A 26774-nucleotide genomic window follows, 5' to 3' on the forward strand; every position below is an offset into this window, starting at 1 on the left:
AGACATTTTTATGATGCGTTTCGCAAAGTTATGGCTTATGTTTTTGCAAGTGTGGTGTTAGGAGATGAAGAAAATCCATAGGGCAATCTTGTCTAGACTAAAGCAAGAGCTAAAGTTTAACTTTGCAACCGCAGGCTGTGCACAAAGTTTCGCCACCTCAAACATTGCCCTCACGCCCGTCATCGCCAACTGATTTGTGTTGCAGAGAGACTTTAATCAAGAAAGTTACATTTTTTTTCATTTTGTAGTGCGATTTTGCGCCGTTGCTTTGCGGCGTTCTCGATAGCGAAAGTTTTGTCGCCTGTTGGCTGCCCGACTAACTGCTCACTGCCACTATGCATGCAGGAGCGCTGATGAGGAGGATTCCCCCTTGCCCACTTGCCCACTAGCCCACTCTGCAACTTTCCAACTTGCCACTTGCCACTTCCCACTTGGCAGCGCCCGAAGTGGAGCAAATTGAAAAGGGGCGTGGCCACGTGGCAGGTGGCGGAGGTAAGGCGAGGCGCAAGTCGTCGCAGCTTCGACTGAAATTGAAAAACAAACTGCAGCTGGGCAAGCTGGGCAAGCTGGGGGCCAAGCCAAAGGAGCCATGAAGTTGCGGCGGGCAGGAGCAAGAAATTGAATATTTGATTAGGCGAGCAGCCGAGCAGCCGAGCAGCCAGATGACAGTTGCGTCCATCCGACATCCTCGCTAGCAACTATTGCTCTGGTATCCAGCCTCCGGCAAATGTCAGCTGGACTTGAACCCGAACCCGAACCCGAGCCGGACCGCCCACTACTTGGCAACCAAATGAAGCCTTGAAATGTCGCTGTGTCCTGTCCGTGGCAACAAGCGAGAGATGATGCTGGTCATGATGATGATGACGGCGATGATAATGGTGCAACATGCCCCATGTAATGTGGCATTGATTACGCCTCGATGAGCTGGCGGGGAGTACACCCAGCACGCGCCAGGAAGCCCCAGGAGGCCCCAGGCTGCACCAGGATGCACCAAGGATGCCACAGCTCACTATCCCAACTACTACACACGGCACTTGATTGGCAGGCGACACGTTGACAGGCGCGACTCACCGCGGCTTATTGAGCCGTCGCGTGCAGCTTGCCAATTTTCGATATGGAAATGCAATGCACCTGGCAGCGATTTCAATCCACGCAGATTGGCCAACGCACCTGGCGCAAGCATGCAAAAAATGGAAATAAATACATTATACCCACGAATTTGCCCACATTGTGCCACATCCACATTCACGCCTTAATTGTGGCCACACGTTTATGGCGCAAGTAATGAGCCATCCTCGAAGCTATTAAGTACATATAGAGTGCGGTCATTTCATCCTCATTTCATCACCGCTGCCATTAAACTTAGAAGTTGTGTACCAGTAGCCAAATAAGGAAAATGTAAATATGTATCTACTAGAAAATGAAGGCTGATTAAAAGTATGCTGATCCTGCATTTGATTCCCCAAATTACAAACTGAATGAGATTTTATTTGGGCAGCAAATATTTATACACTCAACCAAAAACTGTTCGCATCAGACTATTACTCTATTAGCGCAGTAAAGGGTATCTGTTAACCCGTTCTCACTAACGTTTATTGGTTTTTTGCTTTTGGTCAGCTTAAATCAACAAATGATAAACAGAAAGTTTATAAAATTCCATGAATTCCGCCCTTTCATGGAAAACCAACTCCCATCTTGCAAATATCCCCCGCTTTCCATTCCCCCACTTTCCATTTGGACATGTACGCTTTTTAATAAAGCATCCAACTAAAAGAAATGGCAGACCGACGGGAAGATAGCAATTTCGGTCGTGCCCACCATTTCTATTTCTATTTCCATTTCCACCGCCACTGCCACTTCCATTTCCATTCAGCTAAATGATTGCAATGACCATTGAAGCGCGGCTAACCGAGCAACACTTGGGCACCAATTCGACACAGAGTAATTTGCAAATAGGCTTAAAGTGCACTGTGCGCAAATAGCCTGACTTATGCGCAAAACACGCGGAAAATAGAAGGCTGAACACCCCATTTCATTGGAAATGTCCACCAAGTACACGGTACAATTTAGCCCTGAAATCATATTGCATTGGTGCTTCAGGTCATCTTAGGGTGATGATGTATAATATCTTAATACAACTCCAATTTAAATGGATTTGCATTGTGAACAATTGATGTGCAGCCCTCCTTGGCCACAAAAATTCGCCGTGTACAAGGACAAATAACCATATTTGGCAGGAGTGCGGAAGTGCAGAAGTTTTGCTGGCGAAAGAGCAAACACCAATAGAACTTTGCGAAACAAAAACACATGTGAAGAAGTGTTCTTGCATCGTTCGTCGCCATCAGTGGCGAAAAGCGAGGAAAAGCGACGAAAAGCTAATATGTATATAAAAATGTTTTCCTTTGTCCCCCTTCAAGCGCCAAAGCACCGGGCACATGCTTTTATGGGTGGCTCTTTGAATTGAAGCTAGATTAACAATCGCATTCACGGAGCAATTACGGACAGGAGTGGCACGTTGCCTGCGGAGAGCCGAAGTTTGGATGCCCTAACAGCGAGTGTTACTCATTGACTTAATTGAAACTTTATTTGGAATTCAACAAGTTGCCTAACGTAATTACCTTTAGCTTATTTTACCTGCTAATGGTACCAGTTAAATTGTACAAGCTAAGTGTATAAGTTAAAATGAGTTTATCTCAAATATAAACCCATTTGCTTTTTTATAATACCAAAATGTTAAATGAAAATGTAATGTTACTGACAGTAATACCATTTAAATACTACAATCGCAAAGGAACAAGTTCGTTTTGAATTATACTTGATATGCATGTGCAACGTGCTTCATTTTTCGCCTGTTTGTGAAAACAGCCAGTCCTTATGTAGATATAAACACTATGATGCCAACATTCGGACCAGAATTATAATAACCCTGATGTAAAAATACGCAAAGGAGCGGAGCTTTGGGGCTGGGTGGTTAAAAACCCTTGATGTGGACATTGCTATTGCTACTGCCACTGTTACTTTAACGCGAATGGATCGGAAAAATAGGGCAAATCATAAAAGGAAAATAAATGCGCTTCATTGAGTAACAAATTGTTGTGACGACAGCATAACAAAAAAAATTGAATTCTTGTCCGCTTTCAACGGTTCAGCAACTTTTGTTGCATAGACACACTTAAAATGCCATTGCCAATTGGCATACGACAAAAGGAGAAGCACAGAAAGCTCCAAAAGCAACGAAAGCAACGAACGCAACGAAAGCACTGAAAACAGCGGAAAACGAGAAAACAAAGCGAGCAGAATACAAAAAATACAAAAAAATGGAATAGAGCCAGGAAAAAGTGAATGGGACGCCATAAAATGAACGAAAACCGAAACCAAAGCAATTAAATTTGTTTAAATCGATTTAATCTGGCAATAGACAATGGCCAGCCCGCCTGTCCGTCGATTTGCTGTCCGCGGACACAAAGTCCAGGCCCCTACACTTTCATCACGGACTCAGCAGTTCGGTTCGGGTTCACTTCAGTTCGAATCATTTGAATATGGGGCCTGCCCACCATATAGCAATTACAACCGCAATTGCCAATAAAATGACAACGTTAAATTCGATGGCAGTTTGCAGCCGAGAACGCGAAACCAACGACATGGGATGGAATGGGACGAAACGGACTTAAGTTATTTATAAAACAATCAATTTGTATTGCCTTATTTATAAATGTGATGAAAAGATGAAATTGAAATCATATTTTTGCATTTTGAGCACGTTGCCGTGGTTGGATTGAGTTAGATTTAGAAGCTCTGATTTTATTTGGCTCCCAACTGGTTTTTAAGGAAGTAGATTACATTTGGCATGCCAAGGCATTCACATTTTTAGGCTTAATGGACTGCTGTGCTGCTCTGGAATAATCGAGGGTGTTCTCAAGGTCATGTTGAAGCATACAAAAATATCTTAATATTTCTTATTTGCGATTGTAGACTACGTTTAACGCTCTACCGGTGCGCTTCGTCACTACGTGGACTGCCGTTCGCTGGTGTTATAGTAAATTCAGTATTATGCTAATACAGGATGTACTCATATACACTATACTATACCATATAGTTTCGTCTAATCCCGCCGAGCAAAGCGTATAACCAAGTATGCTAAATATGGTAATTGGCCGACGGGGACAAAGGCAAGGATTTACTGGGTTGGGTGGCTGTTTTGCCAGCTCCACAACTTCACAGCGCCACACATATTACACAGAGCGTAACTCAAAAGTTTTGTGGGGCGTTCGTTGTAAATGGCTGCGATTTCAATTCCAAAAGTTTGAGGTATTAATCCAAGTTTGGCGGTTTTTCGCCGGCAACTCTCCGCACGAAATGCCATCCTCGCCAACTGAAGGAGCTTTCTAAAACCCAAACCCAAACCCAGGCCAATCACCCAGTACCCAGTACCCAGAACACCCAGAACTCAGTGGCTGGCAAAACAACGAACGAAAACCCATTGAGAAAATATTTAACAAAGCGAAAAATTGCACCGCTTTTCTTTTATTTGCATATTTAATTTGTTTTGAGGTTTTTTCTATCCGAGCAAAAAAACCGCTGACACAGGCAGCGGCAAAAACAACAATAAAAAAAATAGAAAAAAAATTACAAAATTGTGCACAAACAAAAGGAAAGCAAACAGCACACACGGGCATACTCAAAGTATATTCACCCAACTGAACTGAATACACGAATGTGCGAATCGTCGAATGGAAAGCCCACTCATCTCCGCCTCTTGATTTTCCTGAAGACTTCAACTTGAAAACCCAAATCCAAACCCAAACCCGAACCCAAACCCCCAACGCAAAGCAATCTGGGCCATCTAGAAATGTATCACACTCACATCAAATATATAGATTTCTTTCTGTTTATTTACCAATATTTGTAATTATAAGCCGGCAATAAAGGCATCACAGGCAGTGATAGTATGCGGGATATTCAAGATATTCAGGAGATGGAAATAGAAATGTATTTGAAATCGCCTCAATTAAATTACTCTACATTAAATGAATAGGCTGTAACATTCAATCGGCTTTTAGTGCCCAGAGTATTTGCTCAATATGCGGCAGATTCTTTCCTCGAAATAACTTCAAGTTCTTAAATATTAAATACATTCTGTGGCCTGGGGAGAGGCTTTCGGTATTAAATAAAGTTTTTCTTAGCGGTGCAGCCACGTTGAACCAATATTTGTCCCGTAGCCGCCATGGCACCGAAAATGGATCGACTGGGGAGCCAGGAGCACGTGGCGTCTTTTTTGGGGCCATCGGAAGTGTTGACGTCACGAATAGCGCTTAATTAAAGCGGAATACCCGGCTCAATGCTAAAGAGGCGGTCCTTCAGCCGCACAAACTCACCATTTTTTGTGTCTTGTTTGCACTTGCTTAAGAGAAAAGCCACCCATTTCCCATTTCCCATTTCCCACTTCCCACTGCCCACTCCCCACTCCACATTCTCCAATCTTCATCCCAATATGATGGCGAAAAGTAGGGGGGCGAGCCAGCTTGGCAGCGATGCCGCAAGTCAGTTAGAAGCCGCAAACTGTCACAGTTTAACAACATTTTCATTAATCAAGCCGCTGCTGTTCTCCGCTCTTCTCAGCTCTTCCCTGCTTTTCTGCCACCTGAAGAGCTGGCCAAAAAGAAAAAGGACTAAACGGCAGATTAAGGGGACGAGGACGAATCCGAATCCGAATCCGAATCTGAATCTGAGTCCTTGTTTCTGCCTTTGTCGTCCCGCTGTCAATCTCTTTCGGAGATTCCTCCTGCTCCCAGTCGTTGGACCATGTCGTGTTGCTGCGCATCCTACCACTTTCTCCATCCACTTTCTCCACCCGAAAACCCTTTTAATTATGGCGCGCATTCTTCCTTTTGATTTATTCACTCACATTTGCGCGCAGAAACGCCTCGAGAGTGAAAAACAACTGCATGATAAGGGGAATTATTATCTTAATAGGCAACTGTACCAATATAATCCGCTGTTATATATTTCGTTATGATTTGATATAAAAAAGGCGTCATTAGTGTTAATCATTTCCGCTGAATATTTAACATTCCTGTATACGAGTGTTTAGAATAATAAATAAAGTTTAATCAGCATTCAACGCAATATAGCTGCGTTAAATGCCCAGAAAATGTATCTTTAATTAATGATTCTTTGGCTCAAATTTAGTTTTGGCGTAGTTTGCAAGTCAGAGCCTTTGAACCCATCGCATGTATACAAATATATGCAAATTGGAGCTATGCAATCAATTTGTAATAAAACTTGCTGCTCCTGCGAGCCATGGAACACATAATCCTCTTATTTCGGGACCACACCAAACCATATATATGTATACACCAAATATATATGTATATATAGAAGTATACATATGTTGTGTTATGCGATAGCTGCGAATATCGCGCTAATTACCCAATCCCATTGATGACACACAACAAACTTTTGCCAATAAGGCAGATCCTGCTGGCCTAGCCGCTAATGTCTCACCTTTTGCCTCGTTAACAACCCCTGGGTCCGGCTATCCCCAATCCCCGCATCCGCATCCGTGTCCGTATCCTTCGGTCCATGTCCCGGTGGAGCCCACGCTTTTCGGAACACTTTATTAATTGACAAACTCTCTGCATTTTTCGCATTTCTTTCAGGTGGAAAGAGCAGCCGCAAGAGCAGGAGAAGCTTAGAGCCCAACACTGTCCGCCGGGACATTAATTAATCACGACCTTGTCATTCGCAAGGATCGAGGAGTGGCAAAACAAGTGGCAGGAGCAGGGTGCAGAAATCAAATTAACAGTGCGTCAAAAGGATTAACCCGTGCAGCCAAGGGCCGGAGTTTGGAGCACGTAGCGCACGCGGCGTGGCCAGTTAACCAACCGACCCGGGATCCACATTCCAGGGTCAGCGGGTTACGGAATCCGGAGCTTGGATTCGTTCGCAGCTCGTAGTTGCGAAGCTGCCTCTATTGGCACGTGTTCGGCGGCTCGTCGTCGCGGATTAGCGACAAAATCCCGATACAGCCGCACCAGAACGCACGGCAAATCTGACCCATAAGAGCCACGGACTTGGAGCCACAAGCAGCGATGATGGGCAACAGAACGGAACGAAACGGACGACTGGGTATCCTCCTGCTGCTGGGAGTGCTGGTGCTCCTGATGGCCCTGCCACCACCCACCGCGGGCACCACCGACTGGATGCAGAGCTGCGGCACCTGCCACTGCCAGTGGAACTCGGGCAAGAAGAGCGCCGACTGCAAGAACAAGGCGCTGACCAAGATTCCCCAGGACATGAGCAACGAGATGCAGGTGCTGGACTTTGCCCACAATCAAATACCCGAGCTGCGGCGCGAGGAGTTCCTACTGGCCGGGCTGCCCAATGTGCACAAGATCTTTCTGCGCAACTGCACCATCCAGGAGGTGCATCGCGAGGCCTTCAAGGGCCTGCACATCCTCATCGAGCTGGACATGTCGGGCAATCGGATACGCGAGCTGCATCCGGGCACGTTCGCCGGCCTGGAGAAGCTGCGCAACGTGATCATCAACAACAACGAGATCGAGGTGCTGCCCAACCACCTGTTCGTCAACCTGAGCTACCTGTCGCGCATCGAGTTCCGGAACAACCGCCTGCGGCAGGTGCAGCTGCACGTCTTCGCCGGCACGATGGCGCTGAGTGCCATATCGCTGGAGCAGAACCGCCTCGCCCACCTGCACAAGGAGACGTTCAAGGATCTGCAGAAGCTGATGCATCTGTCGCTGCAGGGCAACGCCTGGAACTGCAGCTGCGAGCTGCAGGACTTCCGCGACTTTGCGATCAGCAAGCGGCTCTACACACCGCCCACCGATTGCCAGGAGCCGCCCCAGCTGCGCGGCAAGCTGTGGAGCGAGGTGCCCTCGGAGAACTTCGCCTGCCGGCCGCGCATCCTGGGCTCCGTGCGTTCCTTCATCGAGGCCAATCACGACAACATCTCGCTGCCCTGCCGCATCGTCGGCAGTCCGCGTCCCAATGTCACCTGGGTGTACAACAAGCGGCCATTGCAGCAGTACGATCCGCGGGTTCGCGTCCTCACCTCCGTGGAGCAGCTACCGGACCAGTCCTCCCAGGTGCTCACCTCGGAGCTGCGCATCGTGGGCGTTAGGGCCTCCGACAAGGGCGCCTACACCTGTGTGGCGGACAACCGGGGCGGCCGTGCGGAGGCCGAGTTCCAGCTGCTCGTGAGCGGCGACTATGCCGGCGCCGTTTCCGCCAACGACGGGATGGGCATGGGTGCCATTGGCTCGCCAACCATTGATCCGCAGACGAACATGTTCCTCATCATCTGCCTGATCATCACCACGCTGCTGCTCCTGCTGCTCGTGGCGGTGCTGACGCTCTTCTGGTACTGCCGTCGCATCAAGACCTACCAGAAGGACACCACCATGATGAGCGGCGACGGGCTGATCTCCTCCAAGATGGACAAGACGCACAACGGCTCCATGCTCGAGGGCTCCGTCATCATGGAGATGCAGAAGAGCCTGCTCAACGAGGTGAATCCCGTCGAGAAGCCACCGCGGCGCACGGACATCGAGAGCGTGGATGGCGGCGACGACGTGCTCGAGATCAAGAAGACACTGCTCGACGACACGGTCTATGGTGAGTACTTCGAATGTTTCAAACACATTATTCAAATTTTTACATGCCAAATGGGCAATGCTATAATTAAAATGGTTGCTATAATTAATTGGGTGGAAAAAAGGAAGCTGGGTATTTAATGCCGTGCAATTCTAAAAATAAAAATGCAATAAAAGGCTATACTATGGTAATTATGGCTGCCTAGACAAACTCTGCCAATCAGAACTATTTTAATATTGAATTGCATTTGCACATTCAATGGGAGAAGAATTTAAGTTTTTATTGCCAGACAAAATGCTAACACCGCACGCTGCCCATGATTGCATATTTTATCTCGTCATTAATGTTTATAATTTGTAAAAAGTGCGTTTTTAGTGGCCAACTAAGCCCAAAGTGTGGGTCCATTTCCATTTACCTCTTCCACACCTAATGCATTTGCTACTCGCCAGTCGTTTCAATCAGCAGTTGTGATTATTGCCTGGCTTTTTCAATAAAAATCATAAATTGCCATTGTCGTTGAGCAGAACAACAGGCATATTGCCGTGTAATGTTAATAAAGAACATGACAAGGTTAAAAAGGGGGAACATGCCAACCTACTTTTCATTGCTAATTCATTATTAATTTTGCGATTTAATAACGCAATAACGAGCTAGATTACCCATTTTATGTGCCACCATTGCGGCGGTGCAGCAAATGAGGCGAGGCGCCTATTAACACAGGATGCTCGTCTCTATTTGGACAGAGTTTCCATCTGGATGGCCCTCCAGGACAATTGTCAGCGGAATGACCACGCCAATTCTGGTGGCAATGCAAACTCACTTGTATTTTCGCGGAAAAGGCAACACCGAAATTTCATTTGCCCTGGCTTCCCATATGGTTTTCCTGGCTTCGTTCTCCTGGGGCAGGCCGTCGCTTGTTTGCTTTAAATTTCCAATTGCTCATCAACCATCAGGGATCAGGGAGAGCAGAGCCAACACAACCAACAAGGCCAACAAAGCCAACAGAACCAACAAAGTTTGGCAAACACACCAGCACTACATAGTCGCATTCGTGGCGATATTAAGCGATGCTGTCAAACCGAATTAGCCCCGTAAATCACGTGGATTCGCGATGAATCTATTAGCTAATCTCGCAGTTCATGTGCCACATTCGCCAGCCATCAGTCATCATATATGTGCACATACATAAATGTGATGTGTTAAGACTGAACAAGTGGCTTGATATCTTTGTGATGGGATAAGTAGGGCAAAGTCACAGCAGCATAATCTAGATTTACTAGTTGCAAATACTTGTGTTAGCATATACGGTCATGGGCAGAAGGACTTTAGTGTGCCCACGACTGATTTGAGCAGCTTGTATATTAGAGCTGTAAGCTAGTGGCGTAGGGATGCATGGAATACAGCGTTTTCGAACTGATTTAGTTGGTGTTATCATGGCTTGGTTATGGCGTATTATAATCCATCACTTTTGTGGTGACATGCAGCCGCACGGGGATATTCAATAAAATAATACAGCAAACTAAAACAAGTTTGAAAGCAGCCAATTGGCGTTGACAATTGGATTGCACTGACAGCGGGAAAGACAATTGAATGCAATTGATGGACTGCACTGGACTGGGTTGAGCTGACCCGAACCCGTGTCACTTAAGCCCAGTGTTCCCTGTCCGATTGGCCAAACGAGCAGTGACATGTGCCAAGTGTGCTCCGCTTCCCCGGCGACGGGGGATTAGCCAAGAATCATTATTTTCCAAAAGAAATGGCTGTCAAAACTATTTGCCACGGAAGCGGACGCCGGATTAAGCCGCAGAGGGATTTGCGAGCCACATATGTAACTATTGAATGTCCCCCGCATACATAAAACATTGTAGAAAAATAAAACGGAATTAATCCCTCCTCTTTGTCCACGCAACACAGCTCCTGCGAATATATGCGACTATATCCTATATCCGTTCGAAATGTAATTGCAAAGGGAAATCATCTGTATTCAACGTATTCAACAGGAACTCCATAAAGGAGTGCGATTAAAGTACAGCGTAAATGTTTCCATGGAGTTGGTGACCAATAGCAACTGATTACTAATGTGTCGCGGTAGAGTAGCATTTATGACAGATGCGGCAGATACCGATGTGGAAAGTTAATAATATATACCACCGCCTTCTCCATTCCAGTGGCCAATCACTCGCGCGATGAAGAGGCCGTCTCAGTGGCCATGTCGGACACAACGACCACGCCCCGATCTCGACACACCTACGTGGATGATGCGTACGCCAACAGCCTGCCACCGGATCTGCTGGCCTTTCCCGCCCGCGTGCCGCCCACCTCGCCCTCGATGCAGTCCTCGCAGTCGAACATCCCCGACCAGGTTATCTACGGCATCCGTTCGCCGCCGTCGCTCACCAGTCCGGTCTACACGCACATGACGCCGCACAGCATCTACGGCACCAAGACGATGACGGCTCCGCACAACGGCTTCATGACGCTGCAGCATCCCAAGTCCCGCAACCTGGCGCTCATCGCCACCGCTAACAGCAGTCGTCAGCACCAGCACCACCACCAACTGCAGCAGCACCAGCAGCAGCAGCAGCAGCACCAACAGCAGCAGCAACAGCAGCATCCGCTGGCCACCGCATCGCCCTTCCTGCCCGCACCCGTCGTCTACTCGCCGGCCACGGGCGTGGTCATGAAGCAGGGATACATGACCATTCCGCGCAAGCCACGCGCCCCCAGCTGGGCGCCCAGTACGTCCGGTGCCGCTGGCCATGGATCCATTCAGCTAAGTGAATTCCAGAGCCCCACATCACCGAATCCCAGCGAGACAGGCACCGCCACCACAGCGGAACTACAGGCGGAGCCCGTGTACGATAATTTGGGACTGCGCACCACCGCCGGCGGCAACTCCACCCTCAATCTGACCAAGATCGCCGGCTCGCAAGGCACTGGTCTGCAGTACTCGATGCGGGACCGGCCCCTTCCGGCCACGCCCAGCCTGACATCGGTGTCCTCGGCGACCAATGCCAGCAAGATTTACGAGCCCATACACGAGCTGATTCAGCAGCAGCAGCAGCAGCAGCAGCAACAGCAGCAGCGACTGGGCTCCATGGACACGGAACCCCTGTACGGAGTTCGGCAACAGGGGATCACGATACTGCCCGGCTCCAGCATCAGCGGGGCCGGACTGGGCCACGCCGCCTACCTTTCACCCGGCTCGGGTGCTGCCGTGTCGCCAAGCCACGCCAGCAGCAGCGGCGACTCCCCGAAGGCCGCCAAGATCCCACCACGCCCACCACCGAAGCCCAAGAAGAAGATGTCCGTGACGACGACGCGCAGCGGCCAGGGCAGCACCAGCCAGCTCTTTGACGACGAGGGCGAGGACGGCACCGAGGTCTAGTTTGGCACCCACGGCGATCCCCATCATCGGTAGCTGGCCATGGGATAAGATGGCCATGGATGGGATGGGATGGGATGGGATGGGATGTGTTGCGATGTGATGTGATGTCGTTGCTAACAGCAGCAAGCAGCAGCAGATGCGGATCCAGTGGACGAGGAATGGGGAATCCATGACGGACCGAAGCTGGAGCTGGAGCTGGAGCTGATAACTTTATTGCGTGGAGGGGTGCAGCCCCCAGTCGACAACAAAATTCAACATCAACATCAACATCATCATGAAAATCAACATGAGCGTCAACATCCGCTGTTGCGGCTTGTAAAAATAGCCGGCGGAAGGATTCTCTTCCGTAGCTCACGCCACTGCGTGACTTGTGTGCCAAACGACTGATGTAGGTTTTAGTAATTAAATCGATGAACATGCAACACAACAGAAGAAGGGAAAGTGCGACGAGAAATGTGTAATCTTCAGCGAGTTGGATGATGGTTAAAAAGCAAATAGACAGAGACTCAAATCCGTTAGGGCGATAAAGTCGCTTTTAGAAGCATCTAATCCCAAATTCGTATAGGCGGATATACGTAAAACCCAATTTTAAAACCACCTTTTTTTGTGTAGACTATAGCTAGTTCGGTACAAAATGCATTATTCGTATATAAAGAGACATACATCTATATAAACACACACACAATTTTAAACTTATATGAACCCTAGAACAACAAATATCCTATTATGAAGAAGTATACATAATGAACTTTCAGATCAACGACAGTTTGTTCAAGCGCAATGAAAAGGAATAAAACACATAATTTTTTCCAAATTTTTTAAAATTGTAAATGTAAAGGCATACAGTTAATCGCATTAGGCTACATATAAATAGATACACATATATATATATACATATATATATATATATTAACGATATATACTTATACTAGCGTAAGGAACCACTTGCATCCTTAATTTTTTTTTTAGTTTTACGAAAGCCACCACGCGATTCGGGAATTAAACTACATAAAAGTATATTTCTAGCGGGTAAGTTTGTTAAGTGCGTTTAGCGGTAGGATAAAGAGTTTGCATTCGCAATTAAAACAATGAATTGAAACTTCTATGTATACATATAGTCTAGAGAGAGGGCGCGCAGCTAAAATTACGATTGTACTAGTTATAAAGATATATTAAATAAATTTGTATGTACATGGACTCACGTATGACATTCTAGGCATTAAATATACCCCAATCTCCCATTACCACTGAGAAGAAACGAAGAGTTATAGGCAAGGCGTTGGCTTATTTCAATGTATGTTCGATAAAACACGCCCTCAAATTATCACCCAACTCATTTAGCATCCAAACCAATAACGAAGCAAACGAATGCATATTAGGCATTCATCAGCCATCATCATTTGAAATACATCAGAACAAATATGCCCGCAAAGCATCGTTAAGTCCAATGGGTAACATTGGACAAATCAGAATGCTAGCTACCCAAATGCCGCTACCCTAGTAGTAAAGTTGCAGTTGTGTCCAGACAACGCCTACCATTCATTGCCATGCTGCACCACAATGTACCACGATTCCCAATCAGTCTGCATTTTCCTATTATTTATATCTATTATAGACCTAGTTTCCTGCAGCGCACTGGCGAACCCCAAGCAGATGCGTTTTTATTTAATAAAAATGCACTCTCAGGCACTGCCAAACTACTTTATTTCGAGGGATCAGCAAAGATCTCGGAAAAGACTCGAAAGAAAATATAGTTCGTTGCCCCAGGCAGGCCTGAGAAAGATCCGAGAGTTAAGAGCCAGTGCTTTCAATAGATATAGACGTGTAAAGTACCGCCCCAAACTTGCCCCTAGAAAATCGTTAATTGACGCGGATTTCCTAGGAGAATCAACGAAACTACGAGTGTACACTGTGCACGCAACCCATACTTGGTTTTAGATAAGCAAAAGTATTACGTAAATCATAAGTTACCTTACATTTTTTATTGTGCTCGTTTTTTTTATATTTGTGTATTCGCAGTTATTTACAGAGTAATTATTTGTAGAGTTCGCTTTCGGATTTGGACAAACGCAACATGATTGTAATAAATATCTCAGAAATTCAAAGCTCTATACAGGCATTTTGTAAGACCCGAAAAAGAAACAGAAACAAATTCTAAAAATATTGTAACGTTGCGAACAATTTGTTCAAATTAGCTCAAAATCAAAACAATTATAATTATAAATTGTAATCTAACTGTAATTGATAGAAGGGTTCTTATATATACGTTTTTTTTATAATTTTGCATAATTTGCCTAACATATAAAATATTGAAATAAACTATGAATAAAAGGAATCCAACCAACCAGGTGTTTTTTTACTCGAACGGCGCTTCCTTTTAGCCACAACATTTTCACATTTTGGTTCACTATTTTCTGCAGTGCATGTCGACAGCTGTCCGCCTAATCGAAGCACTCCGATTCATGATAGAAAATTTAAAAGTTAATGCCCGCCAGGGCACTGTCGCCCTTTTCAATATTACGCAACATAAAACTTATATTGAAATCAACTTTTAAACAAGCCAGTGCCTGTGTGTGTGTGTGTGTGTGTGCAAAGGACAACATGCTGCACACGCCCGAAAGCATGCAACGCTTTTTTATAAGACATCGCAAAATGTTGCCCAAAAGTTTCTTAATTCACCATTTACTTGTACCGGCCAAGAGCATGCTGTTTTTCAGCAGAAATGTGCAGCACGAATGTACGAGTATGCTCGTATAATTGACCAGCATTAACGGAAATGTCGCTGTAGCCATGTTACACGAAAAATCTAGGTTTCCGGAACAAGAATCCTCCGCCAAGGGAACCAGGACTTCTGGGACACAACGCGAAACGGAGTGCTGTCTACTTTTTAAGGCATTTAATGGATATTTGTTTGAAACACACAACGCATTTCAGAACATACTCGCCTTTGATTGCTTGTCCTGGCGCACTTAAGCACGCAATGTATTTTGTAACAATTTAGCAGTGGGTATCCCACAGTCGGGAAACTCAGTTGTATCCTTCTGTCTTGGCGGAAAAGCGGACAAGCACACTGGAGGAAGCAAAGCACAAAACTCGACAGTAACAACAATGTAGTTCCAAAGAAGTAGACAGTCGGGCGAAGCAGAAGGAGCTGTCCTGCCGAGGAAGCGCACAACTATATCTGAAAATTGGACAGCTTGACAGCCAAAGACCTTTTCATAAACAAGCGTAGCTTCTGTGTCCTGAGACGAGAACAACAGCACGGACGAAAGGAGCGCCACATTAAGGTGCAGATCCAATACAAATCTCTAAATCCGTTTTGTCATCATCCTAAGCTAAACACTATTTTGTAAGCTACAAAGGAAAAGTGTGAGGAATTCTGCAAGCTCTGCTGTCAGTGGAAATTCAAATCTTGACTCTTGACAATTTTACAAATTACAATTCAGTTGAAATAAGCAGAGCAACTTGAGCATCGACCTATTGTGTATCTAACAGGCATAGCTATCAAATCAGATATTTCATATCGGATAATTTATTCTATAAATTCATTCTTTGACCAATTTTATTAAAATGGAAATTCCCGGTGGCTTCAAAAGCAATTGAACGGGGTATAATTGATTTTAATTGAAAATTCTATTGTGTTGCTCCAAAACCGGAAAATTTGTGGTAGGAAAATCAGAATAATAACTTCTGGCCAACATTTTTCGGTAGGTTTTTTTCATCGTAACGTAGCTGAAGGGTCCCTCCATTAAAGAAAGCTAACGCTGTACATTACTTTTTAGCTGATTTACAAAAATAATTTGGAAAATATGCACATTTTGTCCCTGGAATGTCATGATTTTTCAATTTCAAGCGCCCTGGGTTTTCGTTGATGGTTTCTTGACACAAAAGCTAATTTGTTTTGTAAAAATCAGCGCTTTGCAAATATACTTTGTTGTCTGTTTTCGTATAATTAGTTTCTTTTATTTAGTCGATTACTTGTTACTTTGGCACTGCTTTTTGTGGCGCAAGATGTCGATATTTGTCATCCGCAACTCCTTGTTGCAGGTGTCGCAGTAATAGCCGCCGGAGGAGTGGGAGCTTGAGCTCCCGGCTGCCTCCGTTGAGATCTCCGTGCTAGTTGGTTTCGACTTTCGGCCCTGCGCCTTGCGGCCCTTGCATTTGGTTCGATGCACCAGCTGCTCCAGCACATCGAACTCCTCGAGCTTGAAGTCGCAGCGCGTGCACTGCCATGGCTCTGCCCGTAGAGCCGCGTCCATGGCCGTCGTCCACTTCTGTTCGGCCAAGCAGCTGTATACCACGTGCTCCGATACGTTGAGGCCGCCCTTTTCTTCGTTCGGAGTCATGGGATAGTCGACGGCAAAGGGGTTCTCCTTGAGCTTCGCGAGTCGTGCCGAAGGAGCCTGGTGAGAGTAGAGCCTCTTGATATCGGCGGGCAGCAGTCGGCGAATCGCATAAGCCACGTCCAGCGCCATATAGTCCACAAGATCGTGCCACAGCGCGCTGCTCCTATCATCACTTGAATGGGAATGTGCTTCCTGTTTGCTGTTGAGATCTGCAAATTGGAAAACATAAATTACTAAGCTCCATTTACTAAAGTTAAGTTCTGTAACTGCGCACTCCTAATACAATCTTAATTTTCGTAAATTTCATATCAACGGGAAATAATCATAACGGGAAATACGAAAGAAATTTTACGAGTCAATCATGTTTTCCTATCATTTAATGGTTTTAGAATAAGCTTTAAAATATTGTGGCGAAATATCTCTTAATTTGAATACACCACATCCCAAAAGTATGGTGAAAAGTCTCTTGGGAACAGATTGCACGGCGAGAGTGTTCTCACCCGGCAGAGTGGCCATACCGCTGAGTTCGAACCATTAGACATAATAACATAACATAATATCAGAAAAACAATTCAAACAGATTGCACGGCGAGAGTGTTCTCACCCGGCAGAGTGGCCATACCGCTGAGTTCGAACCGTTAGACATAATAACATAACATAATATCAGAAAAACAATTCAAACTTCCAAAGCGCAGAACAAAACAGTATTATTGAATATGTTTCGAGTGCATTGCAACAAGTGCTTTCGACATCGCAAAACTGATCCGACCGTGCCCTTCCACTTGGCCCAATGCCGGCACGTGATCTGCGGCCCCTGTTTGGGCCAATCCTCGCAAGAAAGGAAGTGCTTACTGTGCGGCCAGGCGCTGAATACAATCCAGATCAACCGCGACATGCCCACCTGCGTGGCGAACTACTTCGAGGATCCCCTGCGCTTCCAGCATCTCTACCGCAAGATCAGCAAGTTCCAGGCGGACCAGCGGGCATCGGACAACCTGGGTTTCTACCGCCAGTTGCAACAGCTGGAGCAGAACAAACGCCAGCTGGAGGGCTTTTGCAAGATGGAGGCGCAGCTGAACCGGAAGGTCGTAGAGGAAAAGAAGAGGATCGCCGAACTTCGATCGTACATCGCTTACCACGAGGATGCGCAGAAGAGGCGCCGGCACAGCGCGCACGAAGGAACCCATACGCCGGAGTTCAAGGAAGCCTGGAACACCTTTGTCAGCACTTCGGATACAACCCAGTCGGATAAGCCTTCTGGTAGATTCTGCCTGGACGCGAACATGAATTCCCGTTCAACGCGAAGCAGATCCTATGACGTTGACACTAAAGATTTTCGCATTTAGCCACTTCAACTGCTTTTCTGATCTTTTATAGGTATTCTAAGGTACTTAAAGATAAAGTTACTTAATAGAACGAAAGATGAATCTAAGCGATGTTTCAATTAGAAACCTCTAGAACTTTCCTTATATAAAAAAATGGCCCGCTAAGTGAGGAAGTTCTCTTGCCTCTCCAATCGACAGGTTCCACTACGAGGTTCCACTACTACGAGTATGAGCTGAATATAATAGCACGGAAATACAGAAATAAAGAATACTGAACTACAGAACTACAAAATCCGCCTAGTAGTGGAAATATACCTAACATTCCTGGGAAGCACTTACCGTCCAGCTTGGCGTAAAGCAGCCTACTCCAACGTCGGCGCAACTCAATGGCCCGGCTAAGAAGCTCCATACCGCTGCCGGGCATGGGCAGATCCAGTCCCAGCCAGTCGTCGCAGGCAATCTGAGTGATGCCCGCGTTCGTGTCGATGGCGAAGCTGAAGAGCAATAGCGTCTGAGCAGCCGGCAGGCGGATGCAGTTGATCAGATAGGGCTTGGCGGTCTCAAGCAGTGACCTGTGGAGTAGTTTTGTGGGATTAGTATGGGGCTACAATTCAGTAGCGTCGCACTCACTGATAGCAGAGCAACTGGTGGCGCTCGCTGAGCGGATGCTTGGGCGTGTAGAAGTCCGGCTTGGGCAGCAGATCGCTGTTGGCCAGCTTGAGCAGCTCGAAGTGCTTGGCGAAGTGCGAATTGGGATGCTGCAGCAGGAAGGGCTTGAGCCGCGTATGGAAGAACTGCTGGCCACCACCCTTGCAGTAGTTGAACTCGTCGCTGATGGCAAACTGTGGGTAGAATCCGCTGCCGAGCAGCAGCTTCAGTAGCACAACGTCGCGGTGTCGGTCAAGTCGCGCCGACCGCTCCAGCAGCGATAGCTGCCGAGGATCGAGCCGCAGCCGGAAATCCACGTCTCGCATGTCGTCGCCCTGTACCTCATCCCGTTCCTCCTCGTCCTCGGCTGCCCGTCCAGCGCTCTGTTTGAGCAACTTGCGCTGGCGGGGTTGCTCAAATCGCTGGCGGCGCTTCATGGCTTTCAGCTGGCGCAGCTCACCATGCCGCGTGGCGCGCTCGGCTCTGGTCAGCTGGGAGTCCGAACCGCTGGCTACCACCATGCCGCAGCTCTCGAGGATGCGCTGGAACTGTTGACGCAGCTTGGTCACCTCATAGAATCGCTGCTCCTCGATGCCCAAGCGGCGGCACCACTGACGGGTGCCATCGCGCCGCATCTTAAGCTGCACCCACTCGCGGTAGAGGCGCACCAGGGTGAAGATGTCTCCCTGATCAGACTCCAGCGACTCCCGCTCGCGTACGCAGCGCTGGTCTGTGTGGGCGCGATTCGTCAGCGGGTTCTGCACACTTAGCATGGCGGCCAGGGTCAGCAGCTGCTCCATCTCGGGGAACACACAGCCCATAAGCAACATCTTGCCGATGGACAGCTCCACCGGCAAGTTGGCCAGCGAGCTGCCCAATGGTGTTAACTTCTCATCCACGCTGAGGGCGCACTGCCATTAGAGATTAGAAACCAGGTTGTATTTTGGTATGCATAATTGAAAATCGGTCTCATGCTCACGTGTTGCTTAAGCGTCAGAATGGTCTGCTCAATGCGCTCCGTTTCCGGGGCCTCTATAAAGGGAAAGGCCCTGACATCGGGCAGCCCCATGGACACCATCTGCAGCAGCATCGTGTCGAGCGGCACGCGGTAGATTTCCGGAGTGGGATAGGCCTCAAAAGCGTTAAATTGCTCCGCGGTGTAGAGCCGAAAGCAGACCTGCGCTCAGAAAATGGCAGTGTATGAGAAATGGAACTACCTTGGGTTAGGTTCTAGCTTACGCCTGGTCCCGTGCGGCCAGCACGACCCTTGCGCTGATCCGCAGACGACTTGGACACCCAGAACTCCTTCAGGCGCTGGCCCTTGCTGGTGGCGTCATAGCTCATCTCCTTGACCTTGCCAGAATCGACCACGAACCGCACGCCGTCCACTGTGAGCGACGTTTCGGCTATGTTGGTGGACACAATGCACTTGCGCATGCCCTCGGGTGCGTAGTCAAATACCTTGCCCTGCTCCGCGATCGCCTGGCCACTGTGCAGCGGCAGGACGAGCCAGTGACTCTGCTCCGTAGCGTACTCTTGGACGGCCTCCACAACAGATTCGATTTCGTTCACGCCGCTGACGAAGATAAGCACGTCACCGCGCTCGCTGGCTGGGTATTTGATGTTTATTAGTAGAACATTATTACATACAAGAACATTATAGCTAAACTCACTCGGATACTGCTGGTCAATAAGGCTGAGCACCTGGACAAATGGCGCTGGGTCGATGCGAGTGCTCTGAGAGCGTTTGGATGCCGACCTCGCCTGGCCCGCTTTTAGTTCCAAAGCAGGAGGCGGCAGATAACGCAGCTTGATGGGAAAGAGGCGACCCGGAACCTGCACCAGCCGTGCGCCCTCCTCGCGGAAGTAGCCGTGGAAGAGCTCCACGTTGATGGTAGCAGACATGAGTATCAGCTTCAGTTGCGGCCGCGCCCTCAGCAGACACTTGGTCACACCCAGTAGGAAGTCACCGAACAAGTTGCGCTCGTGGATTTCGTCCAAAATGAGGGCGTCGTACTGGTCTAGGTTGGCGGCCACCGCCAGTTGGCGCAGCAACAGACCCTCCGTGATAAAAATAATGTTGGTGAGCTGCGTCCGGCTGCGCTCGAAGCGAATCTGGAAGGCCACCCGACTGCCGTAGTCGTCCAGCAGCTCGTGCGCCACGCGCTTGCACAGGGAGACGCAGGCCAAGCGGCGCGGCTGGGTGCAAGCTAAGGCACCAAAGGAACAGGTCATTAATAAGGCACCCTCGGGGCGAAAGCTGCCAACTCACCAATGCTGCGGTAGCCAAAGTCGTAAAGAAACTGGGGCACCTGTGTGGACTTGCCGCAGCCCGTGTCACCGGCCACGATTACCACGCGGGACGTGTCCAGTGCCTCGCGCAATTCCTGTCGGAAGCGAGCAATAGGGAGATTGCGCTGTGTCTGCCGCAGCTTTCGGATGCGCTGGAACTTCTCCGTCTGGCGGAAGTCTAGGTACACTAGAATAAGATGCCGGAACTGGGCCTGTTTTTCGTTGTGCGCCTCATGAAGCAGCTCGTCAGCGTTCAGTCGCAGTGCCAAGTGTTTGCTGCGGTGATACGGTTGCACGCTGGTCAGCTCCGCCTCCGCGAGCCGTTGCGGCAGCACCGGTTGGCCCGTGGAGCGCATCATGGCCTCGTACTTGGCCACGAACTTCCAGAAGTCTGCCTCGTCCTCCACCAGACTCCTGCCTGCCTGGCGGCTCTTGGCCTGCAGCAGGCCCGACAGCTCTGCCTTGCAGTCCAAGAAACTGAAGTCAATAAGGTTGATCTCAGTCCTGTGGCGAGTGGAGGAATGCCTATCTGCTGTCTTTGATTTCCGGGACATTTTCGCTCAAGCAAAATAGCTTCTAAAATTTGTATTTACTTCGCCCCGCCAGCGTACAATAACACTGCTATCGATAGACGGTCAGCTGTGCAAACCCAGCTGTGTACCCAAAACGATAACAAAATTCTAGAAAGTGGATGACTACTAACAAGGTTTATTTCCCTAGATTGCTAACAGAAGGAGGCGCTACCACATGGCGCGCTGCACGCCGGACAGCTTGTTGTAGTCGGCGAGGTGGCGCCACACGATTCGACTGAGCCTGTACTTGTGGACGACTCCGCGCGGCCGTGACGTAAGCGCACAGCGTTCCCTCACCCGGACGAGCGATGAGTCCCGAGGAAAGGCAGCGATTTCGGCGTCGGCCACCTCACGCAGTTCCGGCGGCAGGATGTCGTTCTTGCGCAGCGAGTTGATCCGCAGCCGCTCCACGGCGTTCTCCTTGACGCACTTGCGCCGCTTCACATCGCGAATCATCTTCCAATCGGCGTACTTGGTGCGCACCTGCTGCAGCTGTTGGGTCAATGGGCTGGGTATTAGTGTTGCCTCGTTGGTCCTACGATGTTTACTCACCCCGCAGCCGGCTATTTGCACGGACTGGCACACAAAACCCCCGATCCTGGCCAGAGAATTCATGTTGTTACTTCCGCCGGTGCACTTCTTCTTGCCACTTTACTTTGTTCACTATTGTGTCGGTTTACTATCGCACGGGACTATCGATAGGCAACAGCTGATGCGCCTTATGGTGAATTGCAAATTCATTGCTTATTATTTTCGAATACGAAAGTTGGGCAATTAAAAAGCAAATTCGATGGCAAAGCAAGCGGGGGAGGATCTATTTCGAAAATAAATATAAAACTAGCTGGCCTTCGACCTTTTGAAATATGTTTTAATTAACAATTCACTCGTTTTACATAACTGCCAAGCAGCGCGATTCAAAACGAGCGCGTTCACACCCATTCGCAACAGCGTGCGATTATCATTGCTATTCACCGTGACGCGCGTGCACGCGTGTGACAGTGTGCGTGCGGCAGTGCGTGCATGTGCACAGTCGAGCTTGCCAGTGTGCGTGTGTGTGGCCGTCTCACGTCGATTTAGAAATTTGCTCGTGCCCGTGCCTGCAGTTTGCCGTTCGCCGTTTTCGCCCTGTGTGTGGTGTGTCTACTCCATATAGTCTGCCAATCGAGTCCAGCTCCGCTTCCGAGCAGCAGCAGCAGAAGAGGCATCGCATCTCAGCTCAGCTCGCTGATCCACAGATCCCGCAGTCCGGTGCAATTCACGGCCAGGCGAAAACCCAGTCCCAGTCAGCAGCTGAGGAAGAACAAGAACGAACAAGCAGAAGAAGAAGAAGCAGGCCGAAGAGAGGAGCAGCCGCAGCCTTGCAGAGATGCCTTCCAGCGATCCCCTGCCGCCCAAGGAGGGTGCGCTCTTCCGCAAACTACTTGTAAGCCGGTGCAGGTGCCCCTGCTGTCCCATCCCTTCCCCTCCATCTTTCCACAATACTTCCACTGTGTAGCCCCCTCCCTCCGTTCATGCCTTTGGCCGGCTTCGGCATCCATGTGCTTTTTCGCCAAAGTCAGGTGAAGAGTGCCTATTTTTGGCAGAAGCAAACCGGAGGCAATGCCTCCGCTGCTCGAGATGCGCGACTTCAGGGGCCATCGCAGGCCCTGCTCAACCGCCGACGTTTGTGCTCGGCCCGCTGGTCGCATAACCTCAAAATCGGCACTGCGCGGGATGCGAGAAACATTGACTAAAACCTTTCTCCTCTGTCCTCCGTACCAAACAGAAATGCTACGAACTGAAGCAGTACAAAAATGGTCTCAAGCTGTCCAAGCAGATCCTATCCAACCCCAAGTACACGGAGCACGGCGAGACGCTGGCCATGAAGGGGCTCACCCTGAACGGACTGGGGCGCCGCGAGGAGGCCTACAAGTATGTGCGTCTGGGTCTACGCAACGACCTGCGCTCCCACGTTTGTTGGCACGTCTACGGACTGCTCCAGCGCAGCGACAAGAAGTACGACGAGGCCATCAAGTGCTACCGCAACGCGCTCAAGTGGGAGAAGGACAACCTGCAGATCCTGAAGGACCTGTCGCTCCTCCAGATCCAAATGCGCGACCTCGAGGGTTACAAGGAGACGCGGTACCACCTGTTCATGCTGCGTCCCTCGCAGCACGCTTCCTGGATCGGTTTTGCCATGAGCTACCATCTGCTGCGTGACTACGACATGGCCAACAGCATCCTGGAGGAGTTCAGCCAGTCGCAGACGTCGATTGTATGTACCTGGCTCCCTGCCGTTTCCATCTTGTATTCCAATTCATCTACATTTTCTTCTCTCTCGTTCCATGTTTGTGCTCCACGGGCAGGAGGCGCACGATTACCGCCACTCGGAGCTGCTGCTCTATCAGAACCAGATACTCATCGAGTCGGATCGTCTGCAGCAGGCCGTGGACCACCTGACCAAGTACCAGGCCCAGATCGTCGACAAGCTGGCCGTTCGCGAGACCATGGGCGATCTGTACATCAAGCTGCAGCAGCAGGAGAAGGCAGTGCCCATCTTTGAGTCTCTGATCCGGCGCAATCCGGAGAACGTGCTATACTACGAGCAGTACATTGCCGCCCGCCAGGTGACCGACTCAAGCGCCGTCGTGTCGATCTATCGCGTGTTCCAGGAGCAGTATCCGCGCGCCCTTTGCCCTCGCCGCCTGCCTTTGAACATCGCCAACGGCGACGAGTTCCGCGTCGTAACCGACGAGTACCTGCGCCGCGGTTTGCGTAAGGGCATTCCGCCGCTATTTGTCAACGTGCGCACTCTGCACCAGGTACCGGAGAAGGCGGCCGTCATCGAGGAGCTCGCGCTGCAGTATTTCGAGAATCTTACTCGTTCCGGCCACTTTTCTCGCGATGACGCCGACGCCGGGGTTCCCGTCGAGCCGGCCTCGGCACTGGTGTGGACGGCACTGTTTTTGGCGCAGCACTACGACTACATGCGTGATACGGACCGCGCTCTGGAGTACATCAATGTGGCGATCGACCATACGCCAACACTCATTGAGCTGCTCATCACCAAGGGTCGTATCTTCAAGCATGCCGGCGATCCTGTGGAGGCGTACGTCTGGCTGGAGGAAGCCCAGAGCATGGACACTGCGGATCGGTGAGTGAGCGCCCCTTGCGCCGACTTGCTTATGGTAACCATTAATGTATTTTCCCACAGCTACATCAATTCAAAGTGCGCCAAGTACATGCTGCGCGCCAACATGGTGCAGGAGGCAGAGGAGATCTGCGCGAAGTTCACCCGCGAGGGTGTCTCCGCCATGGATAACTTGAATGAGATGCAGTGCATGTGGTTCCAGACGGAGTGTGCCCTGGCCTATCAGCGCATGGGTCGCTGGGGCGAGTCGTTGAAGAAGTGCCACGAGGTGGAGCGGCACTTTGCCGAGATCGTCGAGGACCAGTTTGATTTTCACACCTATTGCATGCGTAAAATGACGCTGCGCGCCTACGTTGGCTTGCTGCGACTGGAGGACGTTCTACGCCAGCATCCATTCTACTTCAAGGCGGCCAAGTGCGCCATCGAAGTGTACATTCGTCTGTACGACAAGCCGCTTAAGTCAGAGACAACCATTGAGGAGATTGACATTGGTATGTTGACTGCACCCTATACAACTAGTTCCCTTTCTCGTTTACTAAGCAGACCTTTACTAACCGTTACTAACCTTTCTTGGTTGCAGAGAACCTGCCCCCTTCGGAACTGAAGAAGCTGCGCAGCAAACAGCGCAAGGCCAAGAAGAAAGCTGAGCTGGAGAGTGCGCAGGCCGCACAGGCGCAGGTGAAGCGCGAGCAGCACCAGAAGTCAAAGCAACCGGCGAACCAGGAGACCGATCCCGATGCTCCGCAGTTGGACGAGCTGGTGGCTGAGAAGCTGGAGCGCACGGACGATCCGCTGGAGAAGGCCATTGACTTCTTGAAGCCGCTGCAGCACCTTGCTAAGGAGCGCATCGAGACGCACCTGCTGGCCTTCGAGGTGTATTACCGCAAGAACAAACTGCTCCTAATGCTGCAGTGCATCCGGCGCGCTCGCGCCGTCGACCCCGCGCACCCCGAAGTCCACAGCTGCATTATTCGCTTCGTAAAGTCGTTGACCAGCGCCGCGAAGGAGGAACCGTTCAATGAGCACGTACAACAGGTGCTGGACAAGGCCACCAAAGAACTGATAGGCAGCAAGACGCCCCAGCAGCTCAATGACGAGTTCATTGCCAAACACAACGCTTCCATACTGCATTTATACGAGGGTGCCCGCAGTCTGTACGAGCTGGACAATAGTAAAAAGGCCGCCGCCATCAAGCTGGTCACTAGCTTCAACCTGACAAAGCTCCGGCTGGAGGTAAGTGACTGCCAGCCCATTGCCCCATCCATTGATTGGCCACTGTTCACCCTTGCTATTTGAATTGTGTTCCGCAGGAGGCCATCAAAATCTACACAGCGTTGCGGGACGGCGATGTGTTTGGCGATTGCGAAGCAGAGGCCGCCTCCTACCAGCAGGCGTGCCACGAGCGCTTCCAGTACGCCCGCATCTTTCGCAATGTCGAGGAGCTGGAGGCTCAGCTGCAGGAGAAGGAGGCCGCCAAGCTGCGCGCCGAGGAGGAGCAGCAGCAGTTGATTCACGTTGATTCTAGTGAACCGATGTCTGTTTTGGCCACGGCAGCGGCAGCGTCTTAGGACCAAACAAGACTGCTAACTAATACCCGGGGCCGCAATGTTAGTAACAGCAACCACAGATCTGCGACCACACCAACAAACATAACAAAAGCAACAATAACGAGAAGTGAAGCGAACCTAACTAACATCCAACAATATGAACAGGAATAAGCTTAGCTCTATAAACAACGGCAACCACAATAAAATTCACTATTAACAACAACAAACAAAGTGCTATGATAAGGAGGCCACGCCGCTCTAGGCATGACCTAATTTATCTGATCGTATCGGATCTGATCTGTGGTGGCGGTTGGCTTGGCGGTGTATCCCTTCCGCCCCACCCGCCCGCAAGGCAGATCCACACAGCATCCTACAAAATGGTTTCGGCCGAGGACAAGTCGATGAGGAATCCGATGTAAAATGGTGCGAAGGTGACATGTGGGAGTCGCACGTCGAATGTTCGGCACCGCGAACCATGTAGTTATCCAACTTGTTGTATCCACTGTTGTGGGATTTCTAAAACTGAATCAAATGGAACCTTTGTTGACAACACCCGCTGGCTTTCTTAACAACACCTTATTTTTTATTATTTTTAACGAATGCATTGTATGTACATATGAAGTCGTAATTAATTATACGCAAATCAAAACCTTAATTCGTAAGCAACGACAAGTCTTCTAATTCTGAGCAGATTATGAGTGGCAGGACTCCACTGGATCGACCTAGCGACCTAGCGACCTAGCTATTCGCAGTCTACATGCTTGATTTGCTGACCGATTGTGCCGCGGATGGCCACCTATCCAAGCATTGCAGTAAGAACTAAGCATTCAGCGGACATTTTTCATATGTACGACGCCTTTTTTTATTACGAGCAACAGGATCAAGCTGCAGCTCTCACTCCTCGGGTGAT

At 49.2% G+C, this 26774-nt stretch overlaps 5 protein-coding genes across 10 annotated transcripts in view; 3 read left to right on the forward strand and 2 right to left on the reverse strand.

Moving 5' to 3' along the window:
- The window catches only part of LOC6550362, a 103854-nt gene extending 90715 nt beyond the window's left edge, over positions 1-13139 (forward strand). For all 6 annotated transcript variants that reach the window (XM_026981915.1, XM_026981912.1, XM_026981914.1 and 3 more), the window contains 2 exons: positions 6660-8637; positions 10785-13139. In XM_026981915.1, coding sequence (XP_026837716.1) covers positions 7092-8637; positions 10785-12004 — 2766 coding nt within the window. In that variant the 5' untranslated portion in view covers positions 6660-7091 and the 3' untranslated portion in view covers positions 12005-13139. The remainder of the gene's footprint in view (positions 1-6659; positions 8638-10784) is intronic.
- Positions 13140-15945: 2806 nt separating this feature from the next.
- On the reverse strand, positions 15946-21334 carry LOC6550387 (probable ATP-dependent RNA helicase DHX34). Its single transcript, XM_001977733.3, has 7 exons — positions 20596-21334; positions 19997-20533; positions 19563-19933; positions 19303-19500; positions 18306-19234; positions 18015-18247; positions 15946-16559 (listed from the first exon to the last, which is right to left on the reverse strand). The coding sequence occupies exons 1-7, from the start codon at positions 21167-21169 to the stop codon at positions 15979-15981; spliced, it is 3423 nt and encodes a 1140-aa protein (XP_001977769.1). The 5' UTR covers positions 21170-21334; the 3' UTR covers positions 15946-15978.
- LOC6550388 lies at positions 16940-17883 on the forward strand. Its single transcript, XM_001977734.3, has one exon. It carries the CDS (start codon positions 17067-17069, stop codon positions 17694-17696), a length of 630 nt encoding a protein of 209 aa, XP_001977770.1. The 5' UTR covers positions 16940-17066; the 3' UTR covers positions 17697-17883.
- LOC6550389 (28S ribosomal protein S14, mitochondrial) lies at positions 21304-22155 on the reverse strand. Its single transcript, XM_001977735.3, has 2 exons — positions 21740-22155; positions 21304-21679 (listed from the first exon to the last, which is right to left on the reverse strand). The coding sequence occupies exons 1-2, from the start codon at positions 21800-21802 to the stop codon at positions 21356-21358; spliced, it is 387 nt and encodes a 128-aa protein (XP_001977771.1). The 5' UTR covers positions 21803-22155; the 3' UTR covers positions 21304-21355.
- LOC6550390 (N-alpha-acetyltransferase 16, NatA auxiliary subunit) lies at positions 21917-26519 on the forward strand. Its single transcript, XM_001977736.3, has 6 exons — positions 21917-22610; positions 22953-23441; positions 23533-24320; positions 24381-24808; positions 24898-25550; positions 25628-26519. Exons 1-6 carry the CDS (start codon positions 22554-22556, stop codon positions 25883-25885), a joined length of 2673 nt encoding a protein of 890 aa, XP_001977772.1. The 5' UTR covers positions 21917-22553; the 3' UTR covers positions 25886-26519.
- Positions 26520-26774: the final 255 nt, after the last annotated feature.

Source organism: Drosophila erecta, unplaced genomic scaffold, assembly GCF_003286155.1.
Source record: "Drosophila erecta strain 14021-0224.00,06,07 unplaced genomic scaffold, DereRS2 tig00000126-arrow-pilon, whole genome shotgun sequence".
NCBI classification, from domain to species: domain Eukaryota; kingdom Metazoa; phylum Arthropoda; class Insecta; order Diptera; family Drosophilidae; genus Drosophila; species Drosophila erecta.